Source organism: Marmota monax, unplaced genomic scaffold, assembly GCF_021218885.2.
Source record: "Marmota monax isolate L192 unplaced genomic scaffold, Marmota_monax_Labrador192_F-V1.1 WCK01_AAM20220418_F8-fsc00149, whole genome shotgun sequence".
Lineage (NCBI taxonomy): Eukaryota > Metazoa > Chordata > Mammalia > Rodentia > Sciuridae > Marmota > Marmota monax.
Window position 1 is genome coordinate 1170398 of NW_026693170.1, and position 21311 is coordinate 1191708.

General features: G+C 52.4%; 3 protein-coding genes across 11 annotated transcripts in view; all 3 read right to left on the reverse strand.

Annotated features, from left to right (window-relative positions):
- On the reverse strand, positions 1 to 2752 carry Ccdc8 (coiled-coil domain containing 8). The gene has a single exon (XM_046455755.2). It carries the CDS (start codon positions 2003 to 2005, stop codon positions 419 to 421), a length of 1587 nt encoding a protein of 528 aa, XP_046311711.1. The 5' UTR covers positions 2006 to 2752; the 3' UTR covers positions 1 to 418.
- A 10131-nt stretch (positions 2753 to 12883) lies between these two features.
- Positions 12884 to 14101, reverse strand: Pnma8c (PNMA family member 8C). The gene has a single exon (XM_046455758.2). The coding sequence runs from the start codon at positions 13550 to 13552 to the stop codon at positions 12938 to 12940; it is 615 nt and encodes a 204-aa protein (XP_046311714.1). The 5' UTR covers positions 13553 to 14101; the 3' UTR covers positions 12884 to 12937.
- Positions 14102 to 16034: 1933 nt separating this feature from the next.
- Pnma8a (PNMA family member 8A) overlaps positions 16035 to 21311 on the reverse strand; it is a 42910-nt gene continuing 37633 nt past the window's right edge. For all 9 annotated transcript variants that reach the window (XR_009227905.1, XR_009227903.1, XR_009227904.1 and 6 more), the window contains 3 exons: positions 21084 to 21247; positions 19946 to 19996; positions 16035 to 18658 (listed from right to left, as the gene is read on the reverse strand). The gene's annotated coding sequence lies outside the window, so the exon portion shown is untranslated. The remainder of the gene's footprint in view (positions 18659 to 19945; positions 19997 to 21083; positions 21248 to 21311) is intronic.

Consider the following 21311-nt stretch of genomic DNA (forward strand, 5'->3'; position numbering starts at 1 on the left):
TCAACTCAGAGACACTTTTATTTGCATGTTGGCTTAAGCCCTCTTTTCAAGTTCAAGGAGGCCAAGTTACAAGTGCTGGCAAAATGGAGGCAGGAAGGCTGGGAAGTCCCCCCCTTGCTCTGCCCTCCTCCCTTTTTCAAACTGAGCACTTAGAAGTTAAAACCCCGGGCAATGCCACCCTGACCTATCAGCTTCTTTCTTTACATTCTTTGGGATATAGTATTAAAAAAAAAATAAATGCACAATAGATAAGACGAGGGTCACTGGGTAGAGATATGGGAGGTGCTGCCTGTCCCTCTGTCCACCTCTATTTACAAGTCTGGAGGGAGAGAGTAGCTCCGCTGGGACCTGGGAGGGAGGTACCTTAGTGGCTGGTGGGAGGTGGGGCACAGGATGCTCTGAGGTCCCCAGGGAACCCTCACAGCGGATCTTCTTGTTCTCCCTGCTCTGCTTCTGCTCTGGCCTCAGCCCTTAGCACCCTGAGGTTCCTGGCCTCACCTGCCCTGGGGACTCTCTTGGGCAGGGTTGGCAGCCGGGGAGTGTGCCAGAAGGCTCTCCTGCGTTTTCGAAACCATGAAAAGCGCCCAGGGGTCTGGAACCTCACGGTCTTGACTTGTTTCCGAGCCCCAGCCCCTGGGGCTGCCCCGGCGGCCCCCAGACCAGCTAAGGCTTCGGCTTCCTGGATAGCCTGGGCCTCCCCAGCCTCTTCCCTCTGATCACCTGAGGCCCTGGCCCTCTGGTCAGCTGGGACCCCTGCTCCCTGGTCAGCTGGGACCCCTGCCCCCTGGTCAGCTGGGACCTCTGCCCCCTGGTCAGCTGGGACCCCTGCCCCCTGGTCAGCTGGGACCCCTGCCCCCTGGTCAGCTGGGACCCCTGCCCCCTGGTCAGCTGGGACCTCTGCCCCCTGGTCAGCTGGGACCCCTGCCCCCTGGTCAGCTGGGACCTCTGCCCCTTGGTCAGCTGGGACCCCTGCCCCTTGTACAGCTGGAGCCCCTGCCCCTTGATCTGCTGGGGCCTCTGCCCTCTGGTCAGCTTCAGCCTCTGCCCCTTGATCTGCTGGGGCCTCTGCCCTCTGGTCAGCTGGAGCCTCTGCCCCCTGGTTATGTACACCCTCTGCCCTCTGGTCAGCTGGTATGTCTGCCTCAGGAGCTGGGGATGCTGCCTCCCCCTTCCGACGACGTCTGAAGGAGGCCCAGTTGATCTTGGGCCTCCATCTTCTGGAGGAGGTGGCCAGCACGCTCCTATCTCCTGCGTTTCCCGTGTTTTCCCCGGGGCTGGCACTGTGGTTGGGCCCTGCCGCCCCATCTCTCTCCGCCCGGGGGGAGGCTTGTGGGGCCTCCCCGACCTCGGGGCCAGATCTGGGAGCCCAACCCTTCACCCGTCGTTTCAGCTTCCCCCAGGACACCTGGCTGACGTACTCTCGCCACCTGTCTGCCTTGGACTGTGGGGGCCCCGAGTTGTTCTCGAACATGGGTACTGGCAGGTTGACCCTGCGGCGCACGGGTGGGGCGCTGGGCTTCTTCTCCCCGCGCCGGAGGAAGGCCTCCACCAGCTCCTCATCGTCCTCGCTCTCCAGGTCGCTGCCCAGGAATTTGCTGCCCAAGTAGCTGACGGGCATTTTGCGCACCTTCCTGCGGCTGCGCGGGCCTTTGCAGCCCTTGGCTCTGGAGGTCTCGAAGTCGCTGAAGTCGCTGTCGCTGGCGTTGCTGCTGTCGAACGTGCCCACGACCAGCCGAGGCGGGGGAGGGACCATCTGTTGGACTCTCCTCCTCACCTGGGGCTCCTTGGGCTTCTTGGGGGGCTGAGGCGGGTGTGGGGTGCTCTTCTCTATGATGCGGGCCACGTCCTCCAGGGTGCGGCCCTCTTCCTCTAGAAACTGGATCAGCCGCTCCCGAAATTCCGCTTCCTTGGTGGCGGGCTTGGAGATGACCCTCCACACGCCCCCCGCCAGCCTGACCTCCCGGGGGATGAGCAGATAGTCCACGTCCTCCCCGATCTGCAGCATGCCCACCGTGGAGTCCTCCTCCTTGCGGAACACCTTGCCGATCTTCTTGAAGGTGCCCACGGGCTTCAGGGCTTCCACGAGGACGTCCAGATCCACATCTTTGCAGACATCGGGGACGCTCCAGAGGATGAGGCAGTCGGGGGACGGGAGGAAGCCCCAGGGGAACCAGCCCCCGATATGGCTTTTCTCCAGCGTCTTTAAGATCTCCAGGGTGATATCTGGGGTGGGGGGCAAGGAGCCCAAACAGACGACGGGAAGCCCCTAGTCTAGGGGGAAGAGGGGCGGAGGGTCCCGGCAACGCTGCCCGGAGGGTCTCACCTCCCCTCTCCTTCCAAAGTCCCCTCCTGCAACAAGCCCAGTCTTGACCAAGTCGGGCTCCCCACAAAGGGCTGGCGGGTATCAAGTCCCAGGATGCTTATGTGAGCCGGGGTGAGATCAGTCCCGAGGCTCGAGGCCCGCTCCGAGATGGTAACGTGGTGTCCCGACTCCAAGTTGGCGCGCGAGGGCTGCGAGTCCTCCCCGGTCCTGGCACCCGGGACGCGGCAGGGACTTGGGAGAGGTCTTCGCAGACAAAGACGGCTCGGCGTGGCTGTTCAATATGGCCGAGGAGCTTGGAGGCCTCAGCCCAGCCCCCAGGAGGGTCTCCCGCCCCCAGGCAGGCGGCCACCCGCTCCAAGCTGACCTTGACGCGCCGCCCGCCTCCCGCCCGCGCGCTCAGGCGGTGCGGTGCAGCGCACGGGCAGGAAGTTCCCCGGCGCCCTCCCCCTGTGAGGCCCACCTTCCCTTCTCAGCTTACACTCCGGGACTGGGAAGACTGACAGGGGGGCTGTCCACTCCCTTCGGGGCAGCCCTCCCCCCAGGGGTGTGGCTGCGCCCCGGGCCTAGCTGCGGCGGTGGCTTCTTAGCTAAAGGGCGGCGCAGGCCCACGTCAGCACCTTTCCCCAAAGCCAGCGGTCCCCAAAGCTACCTTCCTAAATGTGCAGGTTTCAGACAAGCCCCGAGGTAGGATGTTAATGGAGCCGATCATCTGAGAGCCATTGGCGCCTTCGATTACAATTTAAAATCCACCGAACTGTTGGTACCCGCAATTCCTACCCGCACACCCATACTTGAGGGTAGAGAAGTCCGTGCCAGGTCTTATTGTACCACTCCCTAGAGTGGTGGTTGGCACACAGTCTGTGCTCAATAAGTATGAGTGAATGGATGAACCTAAATGGTCATCCGAAGGGACTGATGACATTTTATGGCCTAACCTGATAATGAAGTTCTATGCGCCTATGAAAACTGAAGCGGCTAAGGCCACGCAAGTTTTAGGGAACCGCTGTGCTAGGCGCCATTCTAAGTGCTTTCTATGAATTAACTCATGAAATCCGCACGATGAGACAAAAGTCCCATTTTACAGTTGGAGAAACGGAGCCCCCCTACCCCAAAATAAAATCACTTGCTCAAAGTCACACAGCCAGCCCCCAAGCAGTTGAAGCCTGGGTGTGAAAGCAGAACTGTTTTGACTTTTGTGTGGAGGTCAAGGAGTCCAGATGTGTCTGTATGCTGGTCACAGGCGCGCCGACTCCCCAGATTTCTGGGGAGAGGGAACCTCCCCCCCCCCCCCCCCCGCAGCAGAGAGCCTCCAGAGGCAGGAGAGAGTGTATATTTCATTTTACACGTTTTTAGATTGCTTGGACTTTTAGCAATCAAAAATGTTAATTAAAATAAGTTAAATAAAAGAGAAGGCCCCCAGGCCCCATCGCGGCAGACTGGGTCAGAATGCCTGGGCCGCGGGGAGCAGGCTGCGATGAGATGGCCCGTCGCACCACCACGGCTGCGCTGCTACTCCTGTCGGTTGCAGGGAGTGCGGAGCCCGTGAGCTGAGCTGCGCCTGTGGGTACAACCCTCGCAGCACCCTGGGGAGGTGGGTGGGCACCATCGCTACCATTTTCTTAGAGATGGGAGATGAGGCTGGCCTGAAGACAGCTCTAAGTGGAGGCCTGACCACTGAGCCAGGTCTCGGGTGCTGGAATAAACACGAGGCCGCTGCAGGAGCAGCTGAGCTACTCCAGGCCTCCTTCCAGGGTTGGCTGCTTAACCCCAGAACAGCCACAGCCTGTGAAGCAGCTGTCAGATGTGTCTCTGCTGGAAAACCCTCCATCTCCTTCAGAGTAAAATCAAAGGTCTCACTGCAGTCCAGGATACCTACAGCCTGGGCCCTGCTTCCCCTCTCCTGTGGGCTTCTCCCTCCCCTCCAGCTGCTGGCCCCTTTGCTGTTTCCCGGGCAGAGTGGGCTTGTTTCAGCCTCAGGGCCTTTGTACATGCTGTCCTTCCTCACAGAAAGTTCTGCCCCAGCCTACTCTTGGCAATCTCCCTCACCCTACTCTCCCTTTCTCAGGGGCCCTTCAGCATCCTCCATCAGGAGCACCACCACCAACACCTCCACTGGCAACTACCATCTCCAGGTCTCCCGGACCCTGTTCAGAGCAGTCTTTCAACACATGGAATGGCATCCACTGGATGACCAAGGAAGCCAATTTATAGTGAAATGCAGGGGTAAAAAGTGATTTTACACAAAAGCCAGGTGCACTAATGACTTTGATAATAGTATAGAAACGATCCGGTGTGATTTTATTTCACTAATGGCGTGTGATTTTATTTAACTCAGAAAGAAACCAGGTAGATATTTAGAGAAAGAGGGGAGGAGGGAAAATAGAAAAGAGAGGAGGAAGCAGACAGATGCGCGGGGTGGAGGGGTTACAGTCTCGGCGGGGCCTTTGCAGTTATTGGCTCCGCGGGTTGTTTTTTGCTCTTGCAGAGCCTGGATCTTGGGCTCCGCTGGATTTTCCTCCTCCCGCGAGCAGCCGCCCAGCCCTCGCGCACGCCGGGGCCTCCCGCAGCCACGCCCCTCCAGCCTGACCCTCTCCCAGCAGACTAGGGGTCTCCATGGCAACCAGGAACGCTGAGGGGCCAAGGTGGAGGACTCAAGCCTTCCTGAGGCCCCATTCCCAGGCCAGCTCCCCTGAAAACCTGTTTTGTAGGGGCCCAAATCCAAAACTCCTGGGAAGACCCTGGTGTCAAGAAAGTTGGCTTAAAGAATCCCAACTCTCCTTCCTAGAGGTGACCTCAGAGATGAGACTCTGGGTTTTGTAACCAGTATTTTCTTAAAGGGGGGGCGGTCGGGGAAGGGAGATAGGTCCTAAAAATGAAAAGTCCTAAACTCAACATTCTCATAAAAATTGCCAACCCTGAAGCGCTGGGACGAACGCTTGTAAACCCAGAGACGCAGGAGGCTGAGACAGGAGGATCGCAAGTTCGAGGCCAGCTTCAGTCAACAGAGACTCTGACTCAAATTTTTTAAAAAAATGATAAGACAGAGGTTGGAGCTCAGTAAACCAGACCCCCTGTCCCCCTTGCTTCAATCCCCAGTACCAGGAAGAAAAAAATGTTTTGTCCCCCCTGAGCAGTTCTGCTGTGAGCGGTATTAAATGGCCCAGATCTCTGGCCTCGGCCACCACAGAAAGAAACCAAAACAAAACAATTATAGCTTTCACTTTAAATTTGTTTTAAAAGAAAAAAAAAAAAGTCGGGAAAGAATGAAAAAGGAAGTCAAACCCGGCGGAAATCCCTCCACCCAGCCACGCTTTTCACCTGTCATTCATGTATTTATTTGGTACCACGGATTGACCCAGGGCGCTTTACCACCGAGGCCACAGGGTCTCGCTGAGTGGCTTAGGGCCTCACTAAGTTGCTGAGGCTGAGTTGGAGCTGCGATCCTCCTGCCCCAGCCTCCTGAGCCTCTGGGATTACAGGCGTGCGCCACCGCACCTGACACTTTTTGCCATTTAGGAAAAAAAAAATACTACTAAAAGTGACACACTTGGTGGGACAAGACAGAGGTTCCTGTTAAATATGTCTGTACTGACAAAGAGAAGCAGAGAGCGAGGCAGAGAAAGGAAAGGAAGCCGGGCAGCTTACTGAGGGCATGTGTTAGGGTTAGAATTTACTGTACCAGGACCCCCCCCCCCCACACACACACACACACATCATCCTGGATTATTTCCAGCACAGCACTTCCTGATTTGGGGGGTGTTGCTGGGGACTTGAACCCAAGCCTCCGGGTGTGGCCTCTACTGTGCTGCTCTCCCAGCCTCCTGATATTTTCTACTGATCAACTCACCCTGTGAGCATCTGAGCCCCACCCAGCAGGGACGGGTGTCCGCGGCGCTCACTGCTCCAATCTCAGCCTCTGGGAGAAATTGCAAAATATTTGTTGAGTGAGTGAATGAAGAAGGAGGGGGCTGCCCTGATCAGTTTCTCTAAATCGTGCATTTTCCACTCGGTAGCGGGTCCTGAGTCTTTCTGCATCAGTGTGCGCTCACCCACATCCGGGTATTTCTTCATGACAGCTAGGGCCTCTGCAGAAGCCCATGAGCTACCCTGTGGTGATGTTAATACTAACTGACCGTGTGTGTGTGTGTGTGTGTGTGTGTGTGTGTGTGTGTGTAAGTGGAAATTGAATCCAGTGATCGACATTCCAGAACTTCCTCGGCCACCTCCCCTTTGTGGCTGAGACTGGGGAGCGCTCAAGTCTGCCCTTGAACTTGCACTCCTGGGCCTCAGTCTGGGGTCTAGCTGGGATTGTGGGCTGGACCACTGCACCTGGCAAACTCACTTTTACAGAGCACCTACTTTGTCCCTGGCCCTGTACATTTTCTCATTTAATCTCAACAACTCGGCCTAAATGATTGTTATTCTCATTATTTCCCGTTGGCTCGGGTCTGTTGGATCCAGCCACCACACTGTCCGGTTGCCTCAGTGGGAGGGGGGAGGGGAGCAGGGTTGGTGGTAAGGTCCCCAGAGTTTTCTCTCTCACATGACATTGGTAATCTTGGCATAGACACCAGACTTGTCCTCAGTCTTAATGCCTAGAAATCAGATCCCTGTCTACACTGGACAGGATATGAATTATCCACCCTTCCTTTCCGGATACTAAGCGGTTAACTGACAGCGTGGGAAGTAGGTCCCCAACACACACAGCAAGCAGCAGCGCTGTGTGGCAGCCTGGCCACTTAACTGCCCCCACCCCCACCCCAATTCAATCTACCAAAGATCTGAAAGTTGTTTGGAGGGGGCAGAAGCCCAGCCGGCAGGCCACATCTCTGAGGGCTTCATTCATTAGAATCCTTGGGGAAAGTTCCAGAGATCTACCTCCCCAAGACAGTATGAGGCTGCGGGTTGGTGGCTGGGCAGCCACAGGCAGGGACTGAGCATCCTGAGGAGCTGGGGCAGCTGGAACTAGGCACAGCAGGCAGATTGGAGGTGAGTTCCTCCATTCTGAGCAGCATAGAGGCCCCTTTAGTGAGGAGAGGATCCCTGACATTAAAACTCCTGCACTGGGAGCTGCGCTGACTGACAGCTGACCTCCCCGGGAGCCGCCTCACCTTCAAGGCCAGGTGCCTCCTCAGCATCTCAGATTCTGTCTTCTGAGCTGCATGGCCACCCTCAGCTGTGGGACTGTTATTATCAACCCATTTTGTGGACAAGGAAACTGAGGCACGCAGAGTGAGTAAATAACCCAGGCAGCGCCCCCTCCCCAGCTGCTCTGCCTGGGTTTTCATTTTTCAAAATTGGTTTTATTGAAGCATCTGATACAAAGTAGCCTTTTAATATTCAACATATTTTGGAGTCCCTGTCACTGCAGTCGACATATAGAACACTTCCATCGTCCCCGAATATCCCTCCCGCCTACGCCAAGCCCTAGCAATCATGATCTCACTCCTCTCCTGCTGCATTTTGTCTACAGTTTTACATAAGGGATCCATGGGGTGTCCTTTTCTCGGCTGGCTTCTCTCACTGCACAGAGCGACCCTGAGATCCTGGGTGCCACCACGCCGGTCCGAGGTTCACCCCTTTTTGTCCCGATATCCTGTTCTGCAGTTTGGTTATCCATTCCCTACCTGCGGGCCATCTGGGTTGTGTCCAGCCCCGGCTTCTTGGGCTGCTGTGGATATTCCAGAGCCTAAGTCCCAGGTCAAGGGGCACACAATCTAGGGCAAAGAACCCTGTGGCATGAGGAATATTAGACCCATTTTATGGGTGAAGAAACTGAGGCCCAGAAAGGTGAAGCCTCCCCCTCCCCCCAGTCACACAGCTAGTTGGTGGCAGAGCCAAGATTCAAACCCAGGTCTGTGCATTCCAGGGCCTCCAATGCCCTTTCTGTCTGGGGCACAGATTGGTTAAACGTCTCCCAAAAAGCATTACCTGGGCATACTTGCCTGCTTGGCTCTTAGCATCCAGGGTCCAAAACAGCCTTCTGCAGGCACAGAGAGAACAGATGCCTCTTTTGAGGGATACTTATCAGTTTAGGAATCTGAGCTGGAAAATCAGGCTAAGGTCTTTGTGGATGCAACACACATTTGTCCCTGGTGCAGGATCCCAGGGGCCAGCATTTCACAGCTTCCTCCCTACCCCCACCTCCCACACAGCACATTTTGCTATTTTTTGTTTGTTGTTGTACTGGGGATGGAACCCAGCAGCACTTTTCCACTGAGCTCCATCCTCAGCCCTTTTTATTTTTTGAGACAGGGTCATACCAAGTAGCTGAGGACCTCACTAAATTGCTGAGGCTGGCCTCAAACTTGCAATTCTCAGCCTCCCAAGGTGCTGGGATTACAGGAGTGTGCCATAGCCCCCAGCCTGGCTACACAGCTGCACGTTTACCCACATCTCTGAACCTGCGGAAATAGGTGGCTGCTGTCCCATTTTACAGATAAGATAACGGAGGCCCAGGAAGGTTAAATGCCTTGCCCAGGCTCTCACCCTGGTTCATAATCCAATTCCTTGTCGGCTCTTCCGAAATCTGAAGGAATCTGAACACCAAGAGCTCAGCATGAGTAAAGGACATTGGAAGCCAGCCTTGGTGGCAATGACTGTGGTCCTAGCTACTCAGGAGGGTGAGGCAGGACGATCCCTTGAGCCCAGTTGCCAACCTGTGCAACATAGTGAGACCCCCCGCTGAAAAAGAAGGAAGGGTAGATGGATGGGGAGGGAAAGAGAAAAAATCTAGACGTAGGCAAATATAAGAACACTCATAGTCTTCTTTGGTGTCAATATACTACTTTTTCCTACAAAATTATTGTGATTATGGGGCCTGCCCGACTCCCTGGGGAGTAGACCCTACAATCTTAGTTTTAGTCACCACATCATTGTTCTAGAACTCAAAGTTCCCTGGCCTGGGGGTGCAGCCCAGTGGCCGAGCGCTTGCTTAGTGGTGCAAAGTCCCGGGCATCCCCAGCATTGCAAAAAATAATAATAAAATTCAAAGCTGCAACAATCTGCAAGTCATTGCCACTACAGCTGGCAGGAGGGCTCCGTCTAGGGATTGTGGCCCGCAGCAGATGAAGGAAAACATAGATTCCCCTCAAACACTGAGGACTAATGAGTTAAGGAGGTTAGGAGGCAGAGCACTCCCTGTTCTTTTTCTCTGTCCGCCTAAAGGCAGGACATAAATCCTCCTCCACTGGACACAGCTTTTATCCTCTCAGAGCCAGGCACCAGAGAAATCTGAAAACAAACACAATCCTCCGGTTTATTTGCATTCCACCCGCTTCCGCTTTTAAGCTTTTAAGCTGCTGCTTTGTCTTGTCCGGTGCTCCATGGATTGTTCTGGGGCTGGAGCTCAGGGGTCGCCCTGCCCAGCACACAGGGGGCCCTGGTTCTATCCCTCACGCTGCAAAAACAGACACCAAACACGCATGCAAACAAAACCCCACAGATTGACTCTTTGTCTAAAAGGTATGAGAGTGTCTGGCTTTGGTCACTGTCCTCTCTCCTGCTCCTTTGTGCAGTGCCTTGGAGCCCAAGGGCCCTGTGCTGCTTTTATTCCTGATCTGTTTTTCCATCTTTCATATCAGCCACAGGGAAATGGCCTCAGGTTTTGGGAAGCTCACGGCATAGAAGAAACCTACATATTTTGGTCCTCTTGGCTCTCATGATTGGATAACATTCCTTTTAAAATAACACAGTCCTGGAAACCTTCAGACAATCCATGGAAGAGATTTTTTTTTTTTAAGAAATTTTTTTTTCCCAAATTGAACCTTATATAGACCCCCCTCAACTGCCCAAAACATTAAAGAGCAGACTTGTTTCAGTAGCATACATTTATTTTGCCAATTCTTATTTGTACAATAGAACATCAACCACAAAAAGCAATGAAGGGTTTCAGCTAAACCCACCTTTGAAATCGGGGCTTTACAAAGGCAGCTGCGGCCTGTCCAATCTACTTGGGAATTCCTGCTTGGAATCTGCTGTGCTAGTGAGGCCTTGACTCAAGGTGGTTGATGGTTTTTAATCTAATGGTGTGCATTGCAACCCCGTCAGACTCTCCAATGGGTCCCAAAAAGTCTCGGAAAGGAAGTGATTTTGATGCATCAAAACCAACACACACTCAGGTTGTGTATCACAAATACAAAAGCTAGATGGGAGACACCCAAACCCATGAGAAGCACAAACACTGTCTCAGGACTGCAAAATGATGATAAGAAATGTCACATTGTCCTATACAACAGTTGTGCCCTGAAGGGAGCACGGTCTGCATGCAACAAACATGCTGGGACCTATGTGGCCTTTATCCAAGTTCAGACTGTGAGGGAACAAGAAGCAGAGTGGTAGAACGTTCTGCAAGTGGATGTGCCCTGGGCGGGGATTTATAGGAGATGAAAAGATCGGTATGGAGCTACAGACTTCTTGACCATGGATGGGCAGAAGTTCAAATATATATGTGAGGATGGCAGGAAAAGCTTCATCCCACTGTTGTGCGCGAACACACACACACACACACATACACACACACACATAAAGACGCTGAGGTCAACGCTTGGGAAATGGGCAGCAATCAGAGTCTTCAAGGTTGGGGTTTGGTTACATCAACCAAGTGAATCCTAAAAATTCCTTAGGTTTCTTGAAGCTTGCTGGACCAGGGGGACCTAACAGGACCTGAGGGGTCTGGCTGTTAGGGTGAGGGGTTGGCTCTGGTCAGGGGTTGTTGGGGACAGCTTTCCAAAAAATGAGAAAGGGGAATGGATGCTGGAGGTTCTACACAGGACTGATGCCCACCCCCCTAAGACACTGTGGGGGCTCCAGTGGATAAGAATCTAAGCATGTGTGTGTGTGTGTGTGTGTGTGTAAATTACACTTTTGAAAATAAAGTCATTCAAACCTTTGCAGATCCCTGAACCGATGGAGGTTTGCAAATTCAGTCTGGTGTCCCTGAAGGAGAGAGGACTGGACACTCACAATTGCATTTTATCTGATTCCTTTTCTCCTTCATCACCATCCAGGGTACTCAGCTCACGGGATTGGGGACTCGGTGTTTCTTAATGACTCTTCAAAGTGGACTCTTACTTAGTTTTTCTTCTCTTTTACGGGAAGCCTTGCCTTTCCTTCTTTAGAGAGTGGAGTGACCGCCCCGCCCCCGCCCGGGAGGACTTCTGGGACTTAATGTGGGGAGACCCACTCTTCACCCCAGGGCCAATGAGGGCAGAAGCGCCCAGTCTCACCACTTCTGCAAGAGAGACAACGTGTGGAGAACAGCGACAGTTTTTGAGAGTCATGCACAGTTCCTCAGTGGTGGTGAGCAGGGAGCCCGCTCACCACGGTGGCACCCTCGGGACAAATTCGAGCCAGAGGTACATTCAAGGGACATCCCTTTGAAAGACGGAAAACCGCTCAAGACTTTGCAATGGCGGGATTTCCAGAAGAATGTAAAGATAGGGAGTCTAGGTCCCTTGTCCCTCACCAGCGGGGCCATGCGCAACACCTGGCCCCTGATGATGGCGGAGCAGGGGTCACCTTGACAGTCTTCCAGGCTGTGCGTGGGTTGTTCTCAACTCTGGCAAAAGACCTTCTGCAAACCCTGAAATCCAGAACACTGTGTGTCCCCTCCGTTTCCTGCAAACCCCAGCAGGCGCCCAGCAGGCGTGGGGGCAGTCTCCACGGCAACTGTCGGGACGCAGGGCTTCTCTCTGGCTCCGACTGCGACTGCGCGGCTGGTCCCCGCGCTGTCCCCGCGTAGTGAGAAGCGGGTCTTTGTGACCCCTCCTCACTCAGAAGTTACCCTCACTCACTCAAACCCACGCACACACTCAGGTGCCTACTCTCAAATGTCACCCATAGGTTTTCAAATGACTACCCACAGGAACTCAGCACAATCATGCGCAGATGCCGCCCATAAGCTGAGCGCCCTGCTCAATCCGTGTATTCAGGTGACTCAGATGTCATCCGCATCGACTCACATTGGGTATGACAGCCACGAGGGCAAGGTTTAGGTCTGAATTGTTTCCCGCCATTTCCCCAGTGCCTAGCACACGGCAGATGCTCAGGAAATATTCGCTGGTTAGAGGAAATAATGAATGAATGGGCCGATGAGTGAAGTATCCAGACTCAACCAGACGTGAGCACGGAGCCCACCTACAGCTACTCAGACCACCTCCCTCCCTCCATGTGTCCAAGTAACACGATCATTATGGTCTTTACCCACTGACGAGTGAGTGTCCTGAAGGCAGGGATTATTATTATTTTTTAATGCTCTTCTGTATCCCCAGCTCTTAGGACAAAGCTAGGGCACGGCAGGTCCATAAATATCTGCAGAGCGAATGAAAGAAGGAAGGACCCACATTGAACCAGATGTTAGCCACACCCACTCGGCTGCAACCCAAAGTTAGATGAAAATCCCTAGTTCATCCACACTAGTGGGATGTCACCTCTGACACTCATTCTTACTCAGAAGTCACCCACTCATTGGAACCACCACCGTCCCTTGGCGCAGGCTACCCCCCTCACTACAACCCCCAAGGTTCCTCAGCTATGCCCGCCCTCCCCCGTCACCCCCACAACCACTCAGAACATTCCCACGCTGCTCCACGTGCCCCGCCCCCCGACGCCGGCTCACAGCTTCTTGTCGGAGGCGTGGCGCCGTCGACGGTTTTTCTTGTGCTTCCTCTTGCTCCTCTTGCCCTCTCCAGCCTTGCTCTCCTTCTCCAGGGAGCTCGGAGGTGGCACCGCATCCACCCTGGCAGTGGCCCCGGCCTCTGGGTGCTCCCCCGGCAGAGGCAGGCAGCACTTCACGGCGGGCAGCTCTCTGGGACCTGTCGCCGTCGGGCACAGTTCCTGTCTCAGGACTCGGGCCACATCTTCCACCGTTCGGCCCTCGCTCTGCAGGAACAGGTTCAGCTTGGTCAGGAATTCGACGTCCTGCTTCCGGGGCATGTAGACCACTCTCCACATCCCGCCCTTGCCCTTGATCTCCCTGGGGACCACGGCATAGTTGAGCTCCTCCGCCAGTCTAATGATGGCTGCCTTGGTCCTGTCTTCCTCCAGAAAGGCTTTCCCAGCCACTTCGAATTTGCCCAGAGGCTTGAGAGGGACCCGTATGATCTCCTCAAACTCCTCGTGGTTGCAGTCCTCCGGAATCCCCAGGATCATCAGGGACTTGTAACTGTCCACCTCCAAGGCCTTGCACCCGTGCTCCAGCAGTGCGATGTCCTTGACACCAAACAGCATCTTGCCCAACTCCTTGAGGCAGCTGTATGCCCGCTGGTGCGCGCTGGAGCTGCCTCGGGAATCCAAAAACTGATCCAGGGTGCCACGATCGCTTTCCCAAGCCTACCTGGGAATGAGGCCTCACCGGCGGAGGCTAGAGACAGACCCAGCTAGAAGCTCAGGCAGGGCGTCCCCGGTCCCTGCGAGCAGGGCTGCACGATGTAGCCCTAGGAGAGGGGACTCACGCGTCCCAGGCTAGCCGAGGTGGGTGTTTGCCAGCCGATTCGTGGCTCCCGGGTCCGGCGCAAGGCCGCACGAGGGAGGGTCTGAAGATGCCTCTTTATTGGTGGTGGCCTCCGAAGGTCCCCCAGGCCCTGACAGTCTCAGCAGATTTGTGACGGCTGATCTCCCTGGGACTGCTGCCACCAGCGCGTCCTGGGTGCGGGTCTGGCAGGCAGGGTGACTCGTCCCCTACCGCTGGCCCAGAGGTTGCCCTTAGTGCCCTGGGGCGGGGCCAAGACCAGGACGCGGCCGCTGCACTTGCTCCTGCAGTGACGTCACCGCCTTCTTCCGTTCTGCGGCCCGGAGATCTCCATGGCAACTGCTAGAGCATCGCCTCTGCCATTGGCGGGCCCCGTCGCATTGAAATCAGAGTCCGAGGGGGTCACTCGGAGGTGAGGGGTCAGCTACCCAATTTCAAAAATCCCCACTCTTTGGAAAAATGGCTGATTCCGGAGGGCTGGGGTGGGGGTGGGGCACAAGGAAGAGACAAGATGAACCTGGAACATCTTTTGGGGACACAAATTTGGAAAATGTATAAAGACAGATGAGAACACCTGGAAGGACTCAGGAGGCAGCTTAAAGGACCCCCACTGGCCAGTTCAGATGACTTGAGCATCAAGTTAGAAATAAGAGTAACAGATTATAACCCCTCCGCGCAGATATAAATGAATGGGAAGTTTGTTGAGGAATGTGCGCAGTTATAAGACCTTGTCCTTGTAATACTTTTTTTTTTTTAATCTGATTCATTTATTTCATGATCATGCGTTTCTCGGAAAACTTACTGGTGAAATGTGAAATGTTACAAAGTAATCGGGAGATTACAAAGTACAGAAGAATAAACCCTTTTTATCTTTCCACAACTTTGCTCTTTATTTCAACGTCACACATCACAGTCTGCGCAGGCACGTGCCCTTACACGCACTCAGTAGATTCCTTTCCTGCAGAAAGCTAAAGCCGGAAGGCAGAGAGAGAGAGAGAGAGAGAGAGAGAGAGAGAGAGAGAGAGAGAGAGAGAGAGAGAGAGAACATCAAGTATGTATCGTTGCCACTTGATGATGCTGGCTTCCGATTTAATCTTCTGCCCCTATAATACTTATTCGTCAAAGGGACAAGCACCCTTTACAATGGAATGTCCCTTAATTTTTCTTTTTTTTCCCTTTTTAAGATAGAGAATTTTTTAATATTTATTTTTTAGTTTTTCGGTGGACACAACATCTTTATTTTATTTTTTTTATGTGGTGCTGAGGATCGAACCTAGCGCCCCACGCATGCCAGGCGAGCAGGCTACCGCTTGAGCCACATCCTCAGCCCCTTCCTTTCTTTCTTTCTCTCTCTCTCTCTCTCTCTCTCTCTCTCTTTCTTTCTTTCTTTCAAGACAGGCCTCGCCTAGTGGCTTAGGGGCCTCACTAAACTGCTGAGGCTGGCTGAGAACTCCTGATCTTCATGGCTCAGCCTCCTGAGTCCCTGGGATTACAGGGGTGCCCCACCACACCCAGAGGAGTGTCCTTCTTTGTAGGACACACATGCCACAATATTCAGGGAGCCTATGGCACCAAATTGGCAAGGTACTCTCAGAAAGGCTCAGAGCAAAAACTTCTCTGTGCCATCTTGGTAACTTTTTTTTTTTTTTTTTTTTTTGCAGGTTTGTGGTTGTTTCAAATAAAATTTACACAGGGAAAAATAAATGTCCCCTATCCATCCCCCCCACTGTGTCCATTCTGCCCTCCCTAATCCATTAATAAAGGCCACCTGCCTGCTCCAAGGGCGGGCCCTGATTGGGTGGAACTAACAACCCCACCCCTTTGCCACTTAATTGCTTCAGAAATGGTCACTCACTGGGGCCCAAAATAATCGGGACATATCTCCCTGGTCAGAGAGATTGGTTAGAGCCTGGACTCTTGAACTCAGTAAAGCCATTAGAATGACGGGAAGGACTTCTGCGACTAGTGAAGCAGGGATACTCCCCCTCCCCCAAATATGAAAGAGTAAGTCTGGAAGCTGCAGAAGGACATTCTGGCATCATGAGAGAAGACATTTCTTTTGGGTGCTGGGGATAGAACCCAAGGATTCCTGCACACTAAGCACCCAGCGTGACACTGAGCTGCATCCACAATCCTAGAAGAGGCTGTTCTGAGGAGGAAGGCAGAGCTAAGAGAATCACTGACAAACCCAGCCATAGTCCTAATGACACCATGTGTCTCTGGATCAAACCATACCTGAAACCCATTCCTTTGAAACTTTATTTTTAAATACTCATTGAATTACAATGTCTGTAACGAGGAGCATATAGATTATAAATGAAAACCCACACATGAATAGCACCCAAATCATAAATGGACACCATCAGCATCCCAAGAAGGGTGTCTTGTACTCTGTCCAAGTCACTGTATCCTTTCAAGGGTAGCCAGCCCCCTGACTTTCAAGGTCACAGATAAATTCAGTTTGATTTTTGCATTTTTTTATGACGGATTCACAGACGAGGTGCCCTGTGTTTCTTGGTGAACATATATGTACACATGTGTTGCTTCTGCAGGGAGAGGCAGCACAGTATTGGTCTAACCTCCAAAGACAAACTTCCTCTCCCAAATTTCAAAGACTTTCTCCCATCAATGCGTTTTTCTCCTTTGGGTCATCCTGGGAGCAGACTGGACAGGGGGCCTGTTCCCACTTTAGGGCAGGGCAGGGCAGTGAGGGATCTGGGAGTGACCAGGAGGGAAGAGGCTCTTCTGGGCAGGCAGGTGGCCTCTCTGTTGGGGACCTTCCATCCAGGATCTGCATCAAGTGGCCAGTGCGGGTTTGTCAATGGGCAGAGTCTGAGGGGGAGGGGGGAGTGTGATAGTGACCTTGCGTCCTGTCCTGTCCCAGGGCACTCCACTGAGAGTTGGAGGGAAAAGCTTAACTCAGAGGCCACGAATGGGAACCCTCTCCTCAGGAAACTGGGCTCAGATCTGCTTGATTTGTTCAGCTCTGCTTTCCAAAAGCTTTAAGTCAGTGACCGACTTTTAAAATGAAACGTAAAAGGACTCCAGATTTCTGGCTTCTATTTGAAACGAGAGAATCTGCTAGACAAGGAGCCCACACTCCTAGTCCCAGCCACCTGGAGGCTGAGACCGGAGAAAGACTTGTCTGAGCCTAGGAATTTGGGGCCAGCCCTGGCAATATACCAAGATCCCTTCACTTAAAAAAAATGGGGGGAAGAGAGGATCTGTCATATAGACCTTCATTGTCACCTGAAGAAAACCTGTTGGGACTGAGAAGCCTCTGCCTCCCTTTCAGATGGAGCTCCTGTTCTGGTTTTCCACAGGCCCTGCCAGTCCTTATTGCTCCCCGTCCTTGATTTGTGTATCTGCATTCCCGCTTAGCTTTGCAGACTGGAGTGAGATGCCTGATTGACACCTTCAGTAACCTTCTTATTATTAACTCACCCTTCCGTATGCTTGAGTAACTCTTCATAAAGGAATTTAAACACTGACTGATGGTGGCGATGCCCATGTCACCAGCACACGGAGGAGGCTTCGCTTTTGTGTCAAGCTTCTCTAACAGCCACCTGAAGCCTCTATTTTTCTTTGGTGTTGCTGAGTGTGGAACCCGGGCTCTGTGCGTGCTAGACATGGGCTGCACCACTGAGCCCCACCGCAGCCCAGGCCAGCCATTTTGTTAATGTTCCCGCCATCCCCTCTGGGTTTTTATTTTTGACCCACAATCACCAAAGGTCCGATTCCATGATGAGTTCCTCCCCGGGGCGGGGGGAGACCCACAGAGGCCTTGCTCCTCCCTGGAGGCAGAGCTGGACAGGGCTGGTGGACCCATTACTCACGTTCTCCAGCACAGAGAAGAAAAGGGAGGCTTGCCCTCTCCTCCAGGGGGTTTCAGGAACCAGCTCTTCCATAGAGATTTCTTTGAAGCTTTAGTCATTTATTTAGGTACAGGGGACTGAACCCAACGGTGCCCACAGACCACATCCCCAGCCCTTTTTTGTACTTTATTTAGAGACAGGGTCTCCCTGAGTTGCTAAGTGTCTCGCTAAGTTGCTGAGGCTGGCTTTGAACTCTCGACCCTTCTGCTTCAGCCTCTTGAACTGCTGGGATTACCGGGGAGCCCCACTGATGCCTTATTTTGTCATTAAAAAGTCACCTTTCTGGCCATTGTGACACATGCCTGTAACCCCAGAGTCTTCCGAGGCTGAAGCAGGATGATTGCAAGTTGGAGGCCAGCCTCAGAAAGTTAGTGAGGCCCTAAGCGAATTAAGGAGACGTTGTCTCCAAATAAAAAACAAAAAAGGACTGGGATGTGGCTTAGTAATTGAGTGTCCCTGAGTTCAGACCCCACCATATCTATCTATCTATCTCAGGGGTTGGGGTATGTAGTTCAGCGCAGAGAGCTTGCCCAGCATGTGCTAGGACCTGGGTTCCGGCCCCAGTGTTAAAATAAATTAAAAAAAAAAGTTCACCCTCCACTCCACGCGGACAGTGTTCATTATGTACAAAGACGAATTCTCCTTCAAAAGATGTAGTGAACTTGGCAATGGAAACGGTTTGCCGTGGATTTTGAGTCCTTGGCACGCCGTGGTGGATCCCTGGGTTTACGCACATTCTGGTTCCAGAAGCAGGCGACACAACGGCTCATTTATTTGATCCACCAACATTTCCTGAGAGGCTCCTTGTTCCAGGCCTGGGGTGCCGCGCCCTGGGGTGAGTGGGGCGGCTGGGCCTTAGGAGCTCTGCCAGGCAGCCAGGAGGGCACCTCTGCCCGTTTACAGCAGGGACAAGCCTGCGACCCCAGGAAGAGCTGATGCGCAGAGTCCACGACGTGCTAACGGAGCTCAGTTTTCCTGGGACGTCTTTCGCTAGAATTTTTTTTTTTTTTTTTTTTTTTTAACATTTATTTTTTAGTTTTTTGGCGGGCACAACATCTTTGTTTGTATGTGGTGCTGAGGATTGAACCCGGGCCGCACGCATGCCAGGCGAGCGCGCTACCGCTTGAGCCACATCCCCAGCCCCTTTCGCTAGAATTTAAAGAGAGAATTGTGTAAAGTGCTTTGGGAGCCCCAGCAACTGGTCCTGTCCAGGAAGACTGCCCTGATCTTGGAAGTCTTCCTGGAGGAGGTGACATTTGGGTGTTTTGTTTGTTTGTTTTTTCTCTTTCTTTCTCTCTCTCTCTCTCTCTCTCTCTCTCTCTCTCTTTCTTTCTTTCTTTCTTTCCGGTGCTGGGGACTGAACCCAGTGCCTCAAGCACGCTGGCGCGAGCACTCTATCTACCAAGCCACATCTAAATACCACTTTTTCTTTCTTGTTCTAATGAGTTACCCACGGCAGTGGAATGCACTTTGACACATCATACATGAATCGCGTGTGACTTCTCATTCTTGGGGTTGTACACAATGCAGAGTCACACCATTGACCTAGGGACACCTAGGGAAATGTCGCCTGACTCATCTTACTGCCCCCTCACTCCCCCACCTTCACTCCCCTCTGCCCCATCCAAAGTGGCTGTCTTCCCTAGAGTTTGTTGTAGATGAGCACCCACATATCAGGGAACACACTCTGCCTTTGATGTGGGGGGAATGGTATTTCACTTAGCATGATATTTTCCAGCTCTATCCACAAAAATACCATTTTTTTAAGAGAGAGAAAGAGAGAGAGAGAGAGAGAGAGAGAGAATTTTTAAAACGTTTATTTAGTTAGTTAGTTTTCAGTGGACACAACATCTTTATTTATTTGTATGTGGTGCTGAGGATCGAACCCAGCGCCCCGCGCATGCCAGGCGAGCGAGCTACCGCTTGAGCCACATCCCCAGACCATAAAAAAATACCATTTTAAAAGTAGTTTGCACTGCTCTCCTTACACAGGCACACTATGTGCCAGACAGTATTTTAAGCTAGGTGTACTAAGTCATTTACTTTTTACAGTTCATTAGTTAAATATTGACTTAATGATTCAATCATTTATTTCTTCAGTGAATACTCATTGAGCAGTTTCTGTATGTTTTAGCCAGAAAACTGAGGATCAGAGAAGTCAGATCATTTTATCAAAGCCACTCAACTAGTGAGATTGTGAATACTTAAATTTTAAATATTTAGTATAAATTTTCTGCTTATATATTTTAGCCTTTTTCAAACTGGGGATCCTCCTACCTCAGCCTCCTGGAGTCTCAGGTGTGCACCACCACACTGGGCAGGGAGATCCTGTCCCAAAATAAAAAATAAAAAGGGTTAGGGATCCTCCGATTTGTGGTAGGGCACTTATCTAGCATGTATGAGACTCTGGGCCCCATCCACAGCAACCCACATGTGTACACACACACACACACACACAAAGTTGTTATCCTGTATTGTTTAGAAATAATAAGAAAAATATCTAGACAAGTTCACTGCAGATGAAATATTCTTTCACATACTTTCTGTTTGCAGTTGGTTGAGTCCGTGGCTGTAAAACCCAAGGCATGGAGTCCAACTATATGAGTGGTCTTGGGGAGAAGGAGAGCAGGAAAGCCAGGGGTGGAGGGCAGGGAGAGATTTTGAATTTTTTACAGTGCACCAAGTAAAGGTTCCTTGATGCAACTTCCCAGGGAGGCAATTCAGCCAGAGTGGCTCCAGGGGCGAAGGTCAGAGCTCGACCCCAGGCAGCAGAGCAAACACTATGTAAAGGAGCAGTATTCCAAGCAAAGGAATAGCCAGTGCAAAGGCCCTGCGGCTGAAGACTGCTGGGGGGGGGGGGTCTGAGGAACAGCCAGGAGACCCTGAGGGAACAGGAGAGAGCTGAGGAGACAGAAGAGCAGGTGGCAGGAGAAGGGAAGTGACAGCTAGATCTTTTTTTTTTTTTTAATATTTATTTATTTTTTTAGCTGTAGTTGACACAATACCTTTATTTATTTATTTTTATGTGGTGCTGAGGATCGAACCCAGGGCCTCCCACATGCTAGGCCAGCGCTCTACCCGTGAGCCCCAGGCCCAGCCCAATGGCCAGATCTTGCAGGGCCTTGTATCCTGTGGTGGGGAATTTGGACTTTTCTCTGGGGAGCTGGACAGGGAGGGGAGGTTGGTGAGGTTTCTGAGGGTCAGGGTAGGACAGGAGTTTGCCAGTCAGGCAAGAGACTGGAGTTGGAGGGTGTCAATTTCTGGAAGAGCAATTAATTCCCTCACACAGCAAATAGATAACAGATTAGATAGATATTGATATAGAAATATATATCTTTTTTTTTTTTAGCTACCGCTATGTTCTGAGCCCTGTGAACCCTGGGGACACATCAGTGAGCCTGACAGAGGTAAATACCAGTAAAGTGGAATGCTGGGAACTCCAGGAGTGACCGCAGGGGACCTGAGCCAGGCTGGGAGGCTGTCCGGTTGAGGCTGTGTCTGCAGGTCCTAGAACAGATCCTGGGCTGGAGGTGTGGCTCAGGGATGGAGCTCCTGCTTGGCACATTTCAATCCCCAGCTCTGCAAACAAAGCAAAACCCAAACAAGGTCCTGTGTACAGCAGGTGCTTAATAAACACCTTTTG